At 35.8% G+C, this 18,324-nt stretch overlaps 1 protein-coding gene across 1 annotated transcript in view; it reads right to left on the bottom strand.

Annotated features, from left to right (window-relative positions):
• Positions 1–18,324, bottom strand: part of LOC139689305 (SET and MYND domain-containing protein 4-like) — a 60,918-nt gene that overhangs the window by 30,155 nt on the left and 12,439 nt on the right. Inside the window, exons 6-7 of the mRNA XM_071586379.1 lie at positions 17,534–17,879; positions 5,242–5,382 (exon numbers count right to left, since the gene is read on the bottom strand). Coding sequence (XP_071442480.1) covers positions 5,242–5,382; positions 17,534–17,879 — 487 coding nt within the window. The remainder of the gene's footprint in view (positions 1–5,241; positions 5,383–17,533; positions 17,880–18,324) is intronic.

Genomic DNA, 18,324 nt, shown 5'->3' with positions numbered 1-18,324 from the left:
AACACTGCCATTGAACTATCTATAGCAGTCAGTCAGTTACTGCACACACATTTTCTGCTTTTACATTCTGATGCTGACCTTTTGTTTCCTGAAATTAATTCCATAGCGCACAAGAAATAACCCACCGAATGTTTTTAATAATTGGCAGAGTTAGATCAATTACAGGTTCGGTTATAATAGGCTTATGAAAAAATCATATCAATATATATATAATATTGATACTCCCAAAAATTAAGGAAACAATGATTTAAATCTACCTCATATTGTTATATTTTGTAATGTTTTTCTTAAAACCATGCATCAATGGATTCCTATCATGCATTCCATCAACCAATTACTGCTGTCTTTACCATACATTATGCAATGTTAACAAATATAACATTCAAGAATCAACAGTTAATAATGCTAAAATGTGCACTTTTGAGATGTCTCTTTGTTGGATTCACAATTCTACATCTAGAAGAAGGCATTCCTGGATTCACACCTCTTCCAATTGATTTTTCATCATATTGTCAAAATGAAACATGCATCACATTTAACGTTTTTATTGTATTAATGTCGTTCATAAGCCATAACCAAGAGAACAGCTACATCGGGGTTTAATTTGAAAGTAATTATTACTAAGAAATAACTGAGATGTCTTGATAAAATTTATTCTGCATATTAATTGATTCTTATTTACATAATGTTGTATATTGTAGCTATTAATGTTGATTTGTCTTGTTTCAGGAAGCCATAGATTGAAGTAACTTGTACTATGGAGAAGATAAGAGGCTTGCAGTTAGATTAAGTTCCTTCATTTGAAAGGTTATAGCGCTTGGCATATCCCCAATGAAACGATAGCTGTTTATGGAAATGAAAGTCCATCATATGGCACAGTTGGAAGGGAGAAGAGGAATTTTTAAACGAGCCTCATGTCCCTCACAGACGTTCCAACACTCACAGATAATGCTGCCACAGCAAAGAAAGTGGAGGACTTTATCCTATTGGACCAAAGAGCAACAACTCAAATGATTATGAATGAGACTTATCTTAGCTATGGCTGTGTGCAGAAAATTATTTCTAAAAAACTGCACATGCAAAAGGTATCAGCATGCTGGGTTCCACGACTACAGACTCCTTTTCAGACGCAAACACAAATGTCGCAACCGGGAATCAAAGCAATTTGCCTGAGAAATTTTTCCACATCCACCCTATTCCCCAAATCTTGCCTAAAGTGACTTTTCCCTACACCAAAAACTTAAAAAACCATTTCAGGGTCAGAGATTTCACAACACAAATGATGTCATTCAAGAGGTGCAACAGTGGTTTTTGACTCATTCTGCTGAGTTCCACAATGACAGCCTTCGAAAAGACAAAGATGGTCCCTATGGCATGGAATAATTCTCGTTATCATAGATGAAAGTATGAATTATCTCAAATAAAAAAGTATTCTTAACATTATTTACAACATATTCATACTACTTCTGGGATTGCTGTCTAGCATCTTGTTTCCCAAAATATGCAATGCATATTTCAATTTTACAATATGACTCAAAATCAATTAAATCACAACTTCCAAATCTTTATTATACAAGTATCAAAACTACTGCACAACTAGGGCCAAAAACAAAGCAACCTGAATGGGGATAAAATATAATACATTTTTCAAATACTTTAATTAGTATAGAAGTGTTTTCAATACATTCGGTAATTTATAACAGATGAGAACACCTCTTCATGGTAGAGCCCTTTTATGTCCTATCGGAGTATTATCTGCAGCTCTCCACAGTTTTGGCTCGGATCTCCAATTAAGTTAAATCCAAACCCAAATGATTCAACTCAAGACTCTATTAAGTAGATCTAAAACCTGTTATTTAATTACAAAGAAATCTTGTAATGTAACCGGGCAGGACAAACCAGCAATTGAGTAGTTATGAAGATATATTGACTGCGTACGAGTATTCTCTAACCTAAAGTTCCCAGAGCACCAATAAGTACATACTATTCTGTAAGTGAGAATATACAACTAATAATTGCCTTTCATAAATAACAATGTCAGTGTACTGCTTGTCTGAATAGCTTTGATGGTAGGCAACAACCCACTTTTGTATGAAGGATTTGTTTCTACCAACTCAAAATACCTTCACGCTTTTACCTTTCCATGCACCTGCCGACAACATCCTCCGTGCCCAGCAGGTGCACTATCACTTTCATGCAGTCCTGGTACACTGAGGTTTTCAAAAATATGAATCAATTATAGAAGCCCATATCTTGCAATTAAAATGTTTCTTGTGTTGTACTAAGCCTTTCATGTTTTAAATCACTCCAATTGAATTATTAAATATACTTCTTGGATTATATAAGACATTAAGGTGTAAGTTGTTCATTTTGGGGGCTCCAATAAAAGTTGCCCGAATGTGGGCTCAAATTCGGGTGCTTTCTGAAGGTGGACCGCACTTCCCCAAACAAGGGAAGCAATGCCATTTTATGCCATTTTCTTGAATCACCACTTTCACGATTAGTGTTTCATTGAAAACGTCATTGGGAAGAAAAAAAATTACAATGAAAAAATTCATATTTGCTACGAGTCTTTTGGATCTTGATCAAAGTTATGAGGCAATTTTGACTGCTTTGTTTCACTTAAACCCAGAGATGAGGTTCACCTTTAAAAGTTTTTAATTCACATGAGACTTGACTTAACCGGCCAGCATCATTAAAAAGAGGTCACATTGCCAGAGGACACCTTAACCCGTGAGTATTTCTGTGGGAACGGCAAGCCACACAACCTTCTCAAACAAACTTGTTGGGGTTCCAAGTGAAAAGTTCAAAGTTGAACCATCACAGGATATAATCAAAATTTTCACTCTTCATCAGCAGTATCTACATGATGTAACTTTAGGTAATTAATGATTTTTTTTTCACGGAAAATTAGGCCCAGTCATTATTTTTTAAAACCCCAATGGCATACATTACAACTCATTCATTGCCAATCAACTCTGCTCTGCTACTGGAAGTTTGTCCATGATAGAAACAAAGATATTTGCTCATTAAACCTGTGGCCCAGTCCTCTCAGAATAAAAGAACTGACATGTACTTGAAGATTTACAAGTTGACACAAATTATGGTATTTTGTGACTCAAGAGTGTAAGAAAAGGAGAGGTGATTCACAGGTTCCACATACCTCAACATTACATTGACACCAGCGTGTTGTTCCAGTGAACGTGTTATCCTTATCATGTGAAGTGCCCTTTTTACCATTTCACTCATCACTAATTTCCTCAAACATAATTCCTATAACTACCACTTTAAAACACTTTAGTAACTACAGTAACTTTCTCATTATGACCAGTTGTTTGTTTCTGCTTTGATGGCATTTCTCATAAAACAATGATGCAGTCTCTGAGCTATGAATTTCCCGGGTCCTTTAAGTTTTCACAGAGTTACAGTCAGGTTTCAATTTTCCCTATTTGTTTCAATTTATTTCCAAATAAAATTAACATATTCATAATGTTTTCTGCAAATAATGCATCACATGGCTTAATTTGTCCAGTGAAATTGTGATTGCAGCATTCCGTGAGTTATTACTTATGCATGGATCACCACACCTTTATTTTCAGCCCAGTGTGCTTCCTGACAAAAGAAGAGCACTACACCCATGTGTCCGCTTCCAAAGTGAAGATTTTGCAAAATCAAATTCTAATATGCAGAGAGCAGTGATCATCAAAACTTGGACTGTGTTCTCAAGCTCTTATGTTGTTTATAACTTGGGAGAGCGGTATTGCACTCGCTGCTGGCTCCACATTGCATTGTTGGGTGAGAGAGGACGTGCAAGTCCCGGGTGCTAGTTCCCCAATGGGACTTGGGAACGGTAACAAAGAGACTCAAAAGGCATTCCTACACTTCAGGCTGTAGGTTTGTTTCCACTTCCCTGATGGAGTGCATTTGATGGATTTGCTCGTACACTCATGGCACACTTGTACCAAGAGTAATTCAGAGAGCATTTATCGGGGAATCAGAATGGAATGCTTTCAGTGATGGACACCAAAAACTGACAACAAGAATGGACCCTGGAATCTGAACAGATTTCCAACTTTTGAATAATCTATCCCAATTCCCGATTCTTAGCCACTAACGAGGAATAAGATAAGAGAGTCTACTCATCACTGATATTGATGTAACCGGGTAGGACAAACCAGCAGTTTGAAATTATCTGGAATTTCAGCATTGAGTATTTACGGATGTATACTGATCTAACAGATGATTATCAAAACCTAAATTGATCATGGAAATCTCATGATTTCTTACAAAATGAAATGAACTCATTTCGAAAAACATCCAGTTTAGGGATGTCTTAATTATTAAATTATTGTGTTCACCAGAAGCAGCTATTCAGCTACAATATTTTTGAATAATGCTATGGTAAACTAGTATCGACCCAAACAACTTGAATACACACATGCCATGAATACCAATTCACCACACCCAATTAACAACAAGCCTCAAAATCAAATAGTCTAACAGTGGCGCTCATTGAACATCAAAATATGTAAACTCACAACATTTTAAATGAAATGAATTGGATTCACTTCAGAGTGAATATTCAAAACTGCAACCACTTCAACATTTTCCAACAGTGATAATAAATATTTTGTTAAATTTGAAGAGTCACACATGACAACTGACTATATTTTTGTGTGATTAGAATAATCAAAAATTCAGAATATAATGGAATGAAACAAATACTCTCCCACTTGGAGACCATTTTCGGACGCCTATAAATATCTACAACATTCACATTGGAAATGAGAAAATAGTATCTTTGTGATTCCACTGAAAATTTATTACCATGAGACCCGGGTTTCAACATCATCTTCAGGATTACCTGAAAATGATGTTGAATGTTGAAACCCAGGTCTCATGGTAATAAATTTTCAGTGGAATCACAAAGATACTATTTTCTCATTTCCAATGTGAATTGATTCCATAAAGTTACGCCGGAAACCATCAACCATAAGAAATTCACATGAGCTAATAATTGCACCCAGAGGGTAACTGAAGTGACAAGCACATATGACCACAACTGTCAGCCGTCATTCATGCAAGAAATATTTAAATACTTCCGTGTACTATACAAATTATACAATGACTAATAAAACCTAATATAATCCACTAATGTGGCATTGTATTCACCGCATATTCAAAATTAAAAATTGCAAGGTGTTCGATCAGTCAAGACAAATAAAAAATGTAAGAATTTACCTGCGAGAGATGCAACAAAGCTCTGAAAGCAACAGCCAACTCTACCAGCTTGGCCCTGGGTCTATCACACTGATCCTTTGGTAATATTGCTGCAAAGAAGTCTGTCCTCCTCAGAAGAAAGTGAGAGATAAAAAATGCCACCTGGTAGGAATAAGAGAGAGAGAGAACAATCCCAGTAGTAGCAATGGCATATTATAAACACAACTACAAAGTGCATACAATCATAGGCAGACACACATTACATTTATCTAAAGACAAGCCCTTGTCTGCTTAAGACTAATTCAAATTTCACTGACATTCATTCACAACCAAAAAATATGTTACTTGAAGCTGGGATGCACTTAAGTAGGCTTCACATACAGTAATTGGCAAGCATACTCATCCAGACTGACATGGAATACCTACCAGATTAATAGATCCAAATGACTTTCATTTCTATGCAAAATTAAGATCTCGATGATAGTTCAGTAAATCTGAAACTCCTATCACATTTACCTCTCGCAACTAGATTATTCATTACACTACGGCATGCCAAACATTGAACTTGACATAATACTTATAACAATTCTGTGGAAAGCAATGGCATGAAAAAACCTTTACACACCTACTTGAAGAACACAACAAAAAGAATGAATAAAGCAACTTCTGACAGGCATCACTGAAACAGAATATTCAGACAAAAAGGTAGATTTTGAAGTGAATGGCTGAATCCTTGATCAAACATTATGCAGATTGGGAAGGACTGTATGTTATTTTTAAAAATGCAACATGCTACCTCTCTCTAAAATGTTTGATTCTCAAACATCTTCATCAAAGGAGATCAAGAATTTTGACACTAGCTGAGCTCGTGTTACATGGAGCTAACAATTCATTACAAGCACCTTGTCCCATGCACTAGAATGTCACCACTTTCTCAATATTTTACCAAGATCACCATGCCTTGAATACTGTCTCAATTTGAACATTTTATTTTTTCCATGGTAATAATTATAATTCTAAATGAAAGATTATGCCACTGTCATTCTGTTTCCTAGTCGCAAAATATATTTCCCTAATTGACTAGCTAAATGATAGTTGAGATTTAAATTAAACAAAGCAGAATGATCCATAACAAAGGTTAAGAATAAATATGAGAAATACACAATAATTAACTTTCAGAATACATCTAATGCTGGGATAACACAAAATATTTTGCAGGAAAATTGAAAGGTCTCTTCTTTAGCAACGTCGCAGAGCTTTTTCATGGTTCATTATCTTACAAGGTGGTGCACATCATTGTACATTTTTTTCACAGTTTGCGAAAAAATTCAGGGAGATTGGCAAGTAAATAGAAATTTTGTTTATGTGTTTGTAGCTTTAGTTTTAAATAACATTCAATATTCCTTTTACAAAATACACATAGTGCCACAAAATTTCAAAGATAATTGTTATGGTAATTGGCACAGTGCTTCTTAGAAACACCAGCAATTCTATACCACACCATCAAATGATGACATACATTGTGTACTTGGACCATTGTAGATTGTGGGCAGAGTGAAATTTTGAAATAATCGATGAAACAGAATGGATGGTATTGCGGTACGGAAATAATGGGGGCTTGAAGAATTTAATAAATGGCAAGGTAATAAATATTAATGCAAATAAGGAGGGGGGAAGAGGATTTAAGTGGGATTTTAATGATTACACCCAAATTTTAAACCATTGGTTCCAAGGCAGAACTCATTCAATTTTGACAACTGCATTAATAACCTTTGGAAGGGGTAGCATATCAAGTTTCAAAATATTGTCCCTCTACCTAATTGTCTTCATATTCCCTGCATCAGTGTTTTATCATATGATTCAAATTCAAGCAGCTAAATGCTTTTACTTTTAATTATGGAATACATACAATGTTTCAATGGCATGATATATCACCAACAGTTAATGGTTATCAGTTAACATTAAATAGCTTTTTTTAAAATTAATTTGTATTAATTTACCATTAAATATAAATTATTAATATTGAGCCACTAGACCAAATCCATACTTAGTGCACCTCTTTATTTTCAATCAAGGAATTTATTTAATAATTTGATAAAACTTCCCAAACACACACCCTAGCTATTCAGAGCTAGCAAACATTTGGCAATATTTATTAAAGTATGCTAAAAGAGAGGCAAAACTTAATCTTACTCTTACAAAAACCAATACAAAGTATTATAATTCATTTAATCAAAATACACATGTCAGTCAATCTAAAAACTGCACATGATACAATAATACACCAGGATAAAATATACATTAAGATTAAATTTGCATGGCATTGGTCACCATGTTGTCATGAGAAATCCTCAACTGAAATACACCCATTTCTCCCGCTACATCAAACTGTTTCATCAAGATAAACATGTGACAAGTGGGAAATTAAACCCTCAACGCTTGAGCATTTTACTTCATTGAAAGTGTGTTCTTCCATCCATTGACTAGGGGAAAAAAAGAATGAAAAGATCAACATGAATATATATGGGCCAACTATATAATGTCAAAGCTCTCCTCCCCTGACCACTAAAACATGTGCCTTGCACTCTGAATGAGTCTCCTTTCCACATAAATCGACAAATCTTATCACACAGTTTACAATGCCACATATGCAGCATGAGAATGGCACTTGTCAAAATATGTGAAGTACATAGACTGAGACGAGGTTCCGAGCCTGCAGTTACCCCAACCCTTGGAAGTTCCATGCAACAATTCATTGTTGTTTGTTGTGCGTGGCAAATGTCAATGATGATATATCGCCACCTTTGAGGGGGCATATCATCATGATCATCATCTCTTTCTGCACAGAATATATTCAATAATATATATCACAAGAATTCCCTCGTTACCACAACCCTCAATAAATCAGATTGAAAACTGGTGAAAATCAACAGTTAATTTAAAAACTTCACGCTAGGAAGAGTTTTCTAAGCATGATAGTTTCTAATGAAACTGCTTCTGGAGCAGCACTAACTACTCTGTATAGTGCCCAGGAGCCAACTGACTTTCTTATGTCCTTATTGCTTTGTATTTATATCAGAGGTATTTTTTTGCATACTATTATTTTTCAATTGCTTTGAAACACTATTTTATTCATTGTGATGCAGATAGTCTCCAATATCTTTCAAATTCAAAATCTGTTGTTTAGTTTTCTAGTGACAAAAGCAAAATTAAAGATAATCGTATTTGCTTCCATGCTCTCTCGCGCAGCTGGTCGGCATGCCGGGGCGTTGAATCAGCAATACGGCACAAATTGTAAACCTCGTAACCATAGTTGCTACGGCCTTAGTAAATGAGATTCCATAATGAGGGTAAATTAATGTACCACTGTTTGCATTCTTTTGATTTTGTTTACACAATGTATTTTCACCAACTATATAAAGCCAATAATGTCTTCAGCAGAGCCAGTATTGCTTTAGTTATGAGTGAATTTGTAGTTGTGACTTTTTGTAGCCTAGTGGCTGTTTGACATTGCAAAAATCCTTTTATCTAATATTTTGAATTCACTACCAGAGATATTATTTGGCCCTGCGTGTTGACAAGGACAGATTCACTTTATTGCAGCAGTATGACTGCAGGGCCACAGGCATTCTGGTTGTTGAACTTGCTGTCTTTGCTCCTCATTGGTACTATGTATTGATACAGATTGTGAGGTCCTAAAACCCATACTCAGTTATTACAATTTTCCCCAAACTAGCACCACCTTACATGGTGAATCAAATCGCATGGATGCCATGCGATTCTGTGGTGAATTACTATCAGGCCTTTCATTGCTATGCGGGAGAAATAAACCAAATAAGAAAGAGAGAAAAATAGTTTCGGGCATGCAAAAAGGAGCATTTTATTGAATGCTTGGAATTATTTTATGAACGGATTTCATGCTGTAGCGGACAATTTATCAAGCAGTATAGATTAAGCTCAGGATTTGTATAAAAAATGTACATTTCTAAAAAGATATGTTGAGATAAACTTGCATAGCAGGAAATATTAAGAAATCCAATTTTACTGTTGTGCACTAACTCGACAGCTAGAAGTAATTCAAGTCAGGGGTCAGGACATACCAGAAAAAGGCCACCAATCATTGAGCATAAAAATGTCAGTACATGGGCAGCGTACATTTTTTGGATATAATGTTGCAAGTGTGTTTAGGTCAGAGGGAAATGCTTGAAGACAATACTCTTCAATGTTATTTCTAGAGAGGCTTTCAATGCTTACATAATTCAAACAAAATATTCTTGAAAAAATGTCAAAGGTAGAGTTAATGTCGGAAATGATTGAAAGTGCAGAGAGTGACTAGTTCCACAGAACACTCCTCGTCTGTAAAATCCCAAGAGCGGATTGCCAGCAGTGTACAAGAGAATAGGGAATCAGCCAGAGCAGAGGGAAGAGGTTTGTGCGATATTCAGCATGAAAGACTGCGAACTAATAGTCTAGACACTAATGGCTTTAGGTCTATAGACCTAAATATAGACCATATACATAGCTAACAAAAACTGAAAAACATAATTATAGTAACTTTCTGACTTTTAGGTAAAATTTACTACATTAATTAAAACTCAATTTAGTTTTACTTTTTGAAAAAATAACTTCATTTCAAAAATAGCCATTTTTATAAATTAATTTATGCAGTGATGCCCTCTATTAACAATTCTGACTATGTTGGGGCCACAGGTTGTTCAGATGAATAATAATAATAATAATAATACATTTCATTCACAAGCAAATTCTGGACTGATTAACAGGGAAATTGACTCATGCAATCTCAGAGAGTTTTTTTCACCATTAATCTGGTGCGAGCTTATTGAAATGTAATGAAATAATTGACTTTGTAATTCCACACACTTTATTTAAAAACACACGACCCAGGTTTCGACGTTGAACGTCATCATCAGGTGGTCCTCATAGAAGCACGCTGGCTATATATACCTTCTGATCATAGGAGGGGGGGGTTGGTCAGAGAGGGAGGTCGGAGGGGTAAAAAGGTTACAATGTAGCTGGGAAGAAAAGAGAATTACATTTTTGATTTAGAAGAGTGGTAGGTCTAGGAGTGGGGAGTGGGAGGGATACAAAATTTCGTTGGCAAGATCATCTTTCCAACGGACACATTTCAAAATTTCTAACTGCTCCAAAGCATCGAGCCTTTGACCTTTTTCTTCAAAATGAATAATTTTTGTCACAAAGTCACTTTTGTGATCACTTTCGATGAGGTGTTTTGCAAAGAGGGATGTTATGTTCTTATTTTTTACACATGTTTGGTGTTCTTTAATCCTTTCTTTAAATTTCCGTCCTGTTTGTCCAATATACTTTGTGCTACAATCCGAGCACTTTAACTCATACACTCCACTCCTCTCGTTTTCGGGGACTTTGTCTTTAGTGTGAGAGATCAGGTTCTTAAGGCATGAACGACTGTAAAAGGCACATTTAATTTTTTCTTTAGGTAAACTTTTAATTACTTTTTGAGAAATAGTCCCAAGATATAGTATTCTCCGCCATTTGGCAGTGGGATCTTTTACATGTTCGGGGTTGTAAATGTGGCTTAAGGCTATTTTTGTAAGTTTATTCCGGTAAAGTTTATTTATTAGATCTTCTGAATACCCATTGTTTACTGCTAACGTTTTAATTACATTAAGTTCCTTATTTACATTGAATTTTGACATAGGGATAGCGGTCAAACGGTGGATCATTGCATGAAATGCCGAAAGCTTTTGGGTGAAGCAATGCCTTGAAGAGGAATTAATTAATTGGTCTGTATACATTTCTTTCCTAAAAATGGAATACTGTAACCCATCTTTGTCTTTAGAAATGGATAGGTCGAGGAAATTCAGGGAACCTTTTTCCTCTTTTTCACACGTGAATTGTACATTAGAATTGATAGAATTTAGATGTGCTAGAAACTGATCTAGTTGCCTATCAGAACCTGTCCACACACAAGACATCGTCTACATATCTTAACCAACAAAATACATTATTAATGAGAGGGTAGGCTGAGGAGAACAAAACTTTTTCAAAATTGTCCATATACATATCGGCCAGGAGTGGGGACAAGGGCGAGCCCATGGCTAAACCATTGGGTTGTTGGAAATAGGTACCATTAAAAATGAAATAATTTTGGGAAACACACGTCTTAAGTAATGCACAAAGTTCACTTATAACTGGAACTGGGATGGATTTCCGGATGAGGATGTCTTCGGCAAGGTTCACCGCTTCCATGGGTGGCACGTTGGTGAAAAGGTTGCGTACATCAAAGGAAACAAGCATGCACTTTTTCGGGATGACCTTTTTCATAAGTTTGTTCACAAGGTCCAAGGAATTCACTACACCATATTCCGTGGAAAATTTGGAAACCTCCCTGAAGAGTACATTAAGCCTTTTCGCTAGTATGTGGTTGGGAGCTGACATATTTGATACTACAGGCCTGATCGGAATCCCATTTTTCCCATCAGAAGATCTAATAAATAAACTTTACCGGAATAAACTTACAAAAATAGCCTTAAGCCACATTTACAACCCCGAACATGTAAAAGATCCCACTGCCAAATGGCGGAGAATACTATATCTTGGGACTATTTCTCAAAAAGTAATTAAAAGTTTACCTAAAGAAAAAATTAAATGTGCCTTTTACAGTCGTTCATGCCTTAAGAACCTGATCTCTCACACTAAAGACAAAGTCCCCGAAAACGAGAGGAGTGGAGTGTATGAGTTAAAGTGCTCGGATTGTAGCACAAAGTATATTGGACAAACAGGACGGAAATTTAAAGAAAGGATTAAAGAACACCAAACATGTGTAAAAAATAAGAACATAACATCCCTCTTTGCAAAACACCTCATCGAAAGTGATCACAAAAGTGACTTTGTGACAAAAATTATTCATTTTGAAGAAAAAGGTCAAAGGCTCGATGCTTTGGAGCAGTTAGAAATTTTGAAATGTGTCCGTTGGAAAGATGATCTTGCCAACGAAATTTTGTATCCCTCCCACTCCCCACTCCTAGACCTACCACTCTTCTAAATCAAAAATGTAATTCTCTTTTCTTCCCAGCTACATTGTAACCTTTTTACCCCTCCGACCTCCCTCTCTGACCAACCCCCCCCTCCTATGATCAGAAGGTATATATAGCCAGCGTGCTTCTATGAGGACCACCTGATGATGACGTTCAACGTCGAAACCTGGGTCGTGTGTTTTTAAATAAAGTGTGTGGAATTACAAAGTCAATTATTTCATTACATTTCAATATGTTATGCAAATTCCACAAAGTTACGCCTGAGACAACAAATTTTTTTTGGTGCGAGCTTAATCCATAACAATTCAAAAAGACCTTTTATTGAGATTGGTAAGCCTCAAAGTTAAAAACATTTTACATTAAGTTGACAAAATCCTATCAGAAAAAATTAATGCAGAATGTCCTCAAAAATCAGCTCAGGTATTCTTCATTAACTTTAACCAGCATTGATAATGCATTATTAATTACTTTAACAAAGATATAGTACTAATTTAATTTTCAGGTGCCTCAATAAATAAGATCAATGGCACCTAACAATATTATCCCATTAATTTGATCTATTTGTATGCATTAAGTGAATTGACCAGGTTTTTATTCAATAAACGAGATTTTAACTTTAGAAAATTATCCTAGTTTTCCTTTGTGAAGTTTATTTGTGTTGATGCAATGCTTGGCCAACTCTGTTCTTTGGTATGCTTAAATTATACCATGTGAAGAATAAACATTTAACATGTATAACTTAATCATCTTGCTGAACTACATATGGATATTACAGTTGACTGATTTTGTTGTAACAACACTAAAAAGTTATTGGAAATTGAACAAGTTGTCAGATAAATGAATAACAATACCAGAGTCTTTGTTTACATTCTAGTGATCATAAAGTTAGACATTAATTATTAAAAATTTCATGTGATAATGGGTTGAAATAAAACATATTATAAAAATGAAAACATGTTAAGAGACTATTTGCACCGAATGTTTGCACGTGGGGGAGGTTTCAGACCTTGATTTGTCAGCTCATTGGAGGTGAAAGCGTCATGAACGTCGACCAATGATTTGGAACACTGGGATTTTGAAAGGCTTTATCAAGTGGATCATACTATTACAGGTTTGTACGTCTAATTAAGAGGAATCGGCAGCTAGATGACAATCTTCAGTAGAAGTGTTACAGTTAAAGTAATAAAATTTACAAACATTGGATTTGACTGGAAAGATGTTTGCAACCGGTGATAGATCAGATAAAGCATTAATATTGGTATTTGCTGCATAATCATGAGTTGTGGGGACTGCAAAACATTATATACTGGCATTGAACTTTTTTTTGGAGGGCACATTACAGGCCACTGGTCTTCTATAAATTATCTCACATAATATAAACAGTAGAGCTTTGTTTGAAACTTGTTTATGCTCAGCAAACTGGTGGAATTCTTTTCTAGGCTTATCTTTCTGGAGTAAGCAACAACGACTGACAGTTGACTCCAAACCCACCAGGTAAGAGGGACTGCCAAGGTAACAAAGTGTCACGAGTGTCTCCACCCAGCTCCTAAGGAAATGGCCTGGTGCCCAGCTGAGTCAGGGCCTTAAAGGTTAGGTGTTCATTTCTGGGAGACTTTTAACTTCTCAAGCATACAAGCCAGAGTAGTAAAGAATCCATCTTAGTACTCATGGCACTAGAGATATTTTCCCAAAAATTGATTCACTACAAATGGCTTTAATGTGTCTACACATAAACAGTGGAACCTCACTTAACAAGCATTCCTCATTCTGGAATCATACTCTTAAAGCAAAATGCCAGTTAGATGAAACAATTGTTCCCTAAATTAATGTAAAATATGATAATGCCTTCAGTGCAAAAAAATATGCACAATGTTTATTAAACATTGTTTAGCATCGTGAATCATTATTATCTATTCTTCTACCGTGGAATGAACCAATCAGGAATGCAAACTCAATTTGCAGAAGCAAAACAGATATGAAATAATTAGTTCATTGTTTTGATACATTTCCAATTCTTTTTAACTAGAAAGCTGTCAAGGGACATTTATTTCTACTGACCCTTCAAAATTTTGTGAAAATGAAATACAGCATTATCAATAAATAAATTAGTAGCGTACATAGCCACTGCATTATCAGGGTGATGTTTCTCAATCTACCATTCAACAGTTTCCCATCACCTTCACATCACATTTAGCTTGCTCTTCTGGGCTTACAATTCGACCCAAGGGTCGTGGAGTTTATGACCTGTAAACAAGCAGGGGTTTAATTTTCAAACTGCCACTGGCATTGGCACAAGATAGCAGCGTGAGATGGTCTTTCATTGGCTTATGACCCGGTAATGCTTTCTCGTGTGCTGTTATAAACGCCCACTTTGGTTGGCATCTTTGGCCTAAAGAGACCAATCTCATCACAATTAACATCCTATTTTGGCAGGTAACCTTCAGAATCCACACGCTTCTTGACCTCACCAATGAACTTTTCCGTTGCCTTTGAGCCGAGGTACACTCCTCCATAATGCCTGGCAATGTTATGGATACCGGTTCTTCTCTTTAAACTTCCCAAACCACACACGGAGTCCCTCAAATACTTCTTCAGCCATTGATGATCCTGGCATCTTCTTAACAAGATCAGTGAGTTCACTTGTTCTTGCTCTGATCACTTCTAACACATGATGTTTTCATTAATGGTGTCACTTAGCGATTGCTTTTCATTTGGCCATTTGAGAAGCTACCTTTCAACATCATTGAGAATACGCGCAACCATTCCATAGATGTTCTCGAGGCTAATCATTACTGTTGACCAATTGAGCATATGTGCATATTAGGTAAGCCATACTCATGCCTTGTTCTCTCTTTTCAATGTTTTACTTTTCATTTCTTCTCTTATTTTTATTCTCTTATGGCTGTCTTCTTGCGGCATTTTCTTCAGGGACATTTTTAAAACTGTGCACAAAATATTATTTTACTTTGCCCAAAAAAATCACAAATGATGATCATAACACAAGTCTGGAAAAATGTCGGCTCACTAGCGAGCCTTGGACACTGGCGGAACGAGTGCTGGCCACAACACTGAATTAGCAGGCCAGCGATCAATCCAGGGATACCCCTCTCCTCACCTATTGTCACGCACAACCTCACACGTTTAGGGAATCATCTTTTAAAGATATTTTTGCTTGTAATTTGAATTACTCACTATGCAACGTGCTCATTAAGCAAGGTTCTATGGTATCCCAACGAACACTTTTCCATCAGATTTGTTGTTTTCCTGGCACAAGACTGTGGATAAGTCTTTAAGAGGTTTTCTAGCAGATCAGAGTGTCAGCTCCCTAGCTCACGCCCTGACCAGTAGAAAACTTCCCTCAAAAAGACTTCACAGCAGGCATTTTTGATTAATGGATGCATCATCCAATGTTATAGTTAATGATGTGAAGAAAACATGTGGAGTAGTTTCTCTACTTCAGTACTCGAAAGAAGTTTCTGTAAAATGGGAAATCAATGGCGAATGGGACAAAATAGGTTTCGGTCACGGTGAATAGGTCAAAACAGCATTTTTACTGTATTATAATAAATTCAAAGGAAAGAGAGCAGAAGTTTTTAATCCTCTATATGGACTTATTAAAAAAGACTAAATACCAGTGTTGAGGCAATAACCATCTTCCCTATCAAAATTACTTTTCCATTTGGCTATCTCAACTGATTCTCTAAATAAAGAAGAATTATAAATCACAATTTTTCTCAACATATGAAATATTTTCAATGGAAATACTAAACAATAATCCAGATAAATGAAAAATAATATGGGTCCGGGGTCTTATTACATGGAAAAGACCATTTGAAAGCAGCATTATTTCTCTACAACTAGAAATTGATTGGCTATAATTATTAATTGATGATAATTGTATCTACCGCAGAAAAGGTACCTATAGAATTAAGTAAATAATGAAGATAGATTTCACACAAACACAAACAGTTACTCTAGTCGAATAATTTACTACAGTACATTATTATTACTGGTATTCCACCAGTTAAGGTAGATAGGTTGGTGTACACATTATCATCCTTAAATAATTTTTAACCCAAAAATGCTCAATTTAATACACGCTTCACTTACTGAAACCTGAAAGGAAAAATTACCTGAAAAATGTATCTCATTACATAATTAGAGGTAACAAAACATTTCAACAAAACTGCAGCAATAAAATCTCATTGTTACTAAATTAGGCAGCTGTAATGTTAAAACTACAGATAGCACAATTTTGTTAAATGTCATAGAATTAATAGACAATGAATAACTAGTTATAAAGTCTAATGGATGCTCCCAGATGACAATAAATTATTGCCTTAATGGATTCCCAAAACAAGATTAAATGAGTTGATCAAAGACAGAAACCTTAAGCAGGTGTAATGAGTAAATGGAATGAGAAAAAAAACCTGATTTATTTTCTATTTGTGGGCAGAATATTCTACCAGGGATGAAGCTTCAAGTACTACACTAATATTATTGATTAGTTTATTTAGCTTGCAATATTATTTAGGCTTTCTTTTAACCCCATAGTTAAGTGCTGTTAATAGAAGTATGCACCTACCACTTCCATTTCTATCAGTGTTGCAGAGATTATCAAGAGTGAATCTTTCCTGGGAAGGGGGGAGAGGGAGGAGGAAATGCACCACAGGCAGATGAGCCATTTATGAATGACTATCAGAAAACATTTCACACTTGCACCCCTTCTCTTAATGAGTGCGAACCCATTATGTTTTAAAACCATCATCATTATACACTGGATAACCTCAGGACATTAAGCGGATAAAATAATACTTTGTAATTCCACAGATTTATTTCACAAACACACGACCCGGGTTTCGACGTACAACGTCATCTTCATCTCACCTGACCCGGGTTTCGACGTACAACGTCATCTTCATCTCACCTGAAGATGACGTTGTACGTCGAAACCCGGGTCGTGTGTTTGTGAAATAAATCTGTGGAATTACAAAGTATTATTTTATCCGCTTAAGAATGAACCGATTCCATAAAATAACGCCTGAAACCATCGATTATACTCAGGACATTAAAATTACACACTAATTACAACTACAAATTTAATATAGTTTCTCAATATATATATTCATGTAAAAATTATTCCGTAAGAGATATAGTAATTTGGAGTGACACAACGATTTCCACATTATAATCTAATCATTAAGTATATCATAGACCTAAACTATTGAATCAAAATTTGGATTGCACTTTCAACATCATCAACAAAGACTGCTTACCCAATGAAATTTAAAGTTATTCCAAGCACTTTCCTTTCCCAGGTGTGACACCATCCCATAGATTCTTCGATAGCAATCCTCTTGCTCAGATCTCTTTTTCAGTTTAATGTTTAAATCCTCCCCTTGGTCATGTTCCCAAACAGAGTGTTCATTGTCGCCCACATCTACCGCTACCTGGGCCACCAAAGTGTTCCCGATGGAAAGCATCACCCGCAAAGCTAGCCTACCCGCCCAATCAAGATAACCCAACACCTTTGAGTGACCGCACTCATACTGGTGAAATCTTTCCCATGCATTGCTACGACACTTCTCTGAGCAATAGGATACATATATACACTGGGTGCAACTGCAAAAAACAAGCACAATGTTAGGAATACGGCTGGGTAAAGAATATCACTTTAAAAGATTAATGACCAATATGTCAGTTGGGAGTAAACAAACACTACCCAGCAAATGGAAAAAGGTTATTTAATTTGTGAACTGAGGGATTTTAATGGTGAATCTTAAAGAGCACAACAAAAAAACCCTTCATTGTTAGATTTAATTAGACTGATTAAGTTGCAAGATTAAAATTCAACAGAAGAAGGTTTATGACTCATTTAAGTTGATATTAAAATTTGAAAGTGCATTACAACATTATATCCAATCACAATCTGAAATGCCTGGGGCCCGCAGGCATAATTCAAGGTTGAATTGGCAATGTGAGATACAAAATAATTGGCATGGTAGAACAGAGCAACGAGATGATCATAAAAGAGTTAAACACATACTCTGGGCATTATGTGAGTGCA

The sequence above is a fragment of the Hetaerina americana genome, unplaced genomic scaffold (genome assembly GCF_022747635.1).
Source record: "Hetaerina americana unplaced genomic scaffold, ioHetAmer1.1.p SCAF_22, whole genome shotgun sequence".
NCBI lineage: Eukaryota > Metazoa > Arthropoda > Insecta > Odonata > Calopterygidae > Hetaerina > Hetaerina americana.
This window is presented reverse-complemented; position numbering and strand designations above follow the sequence as displayed.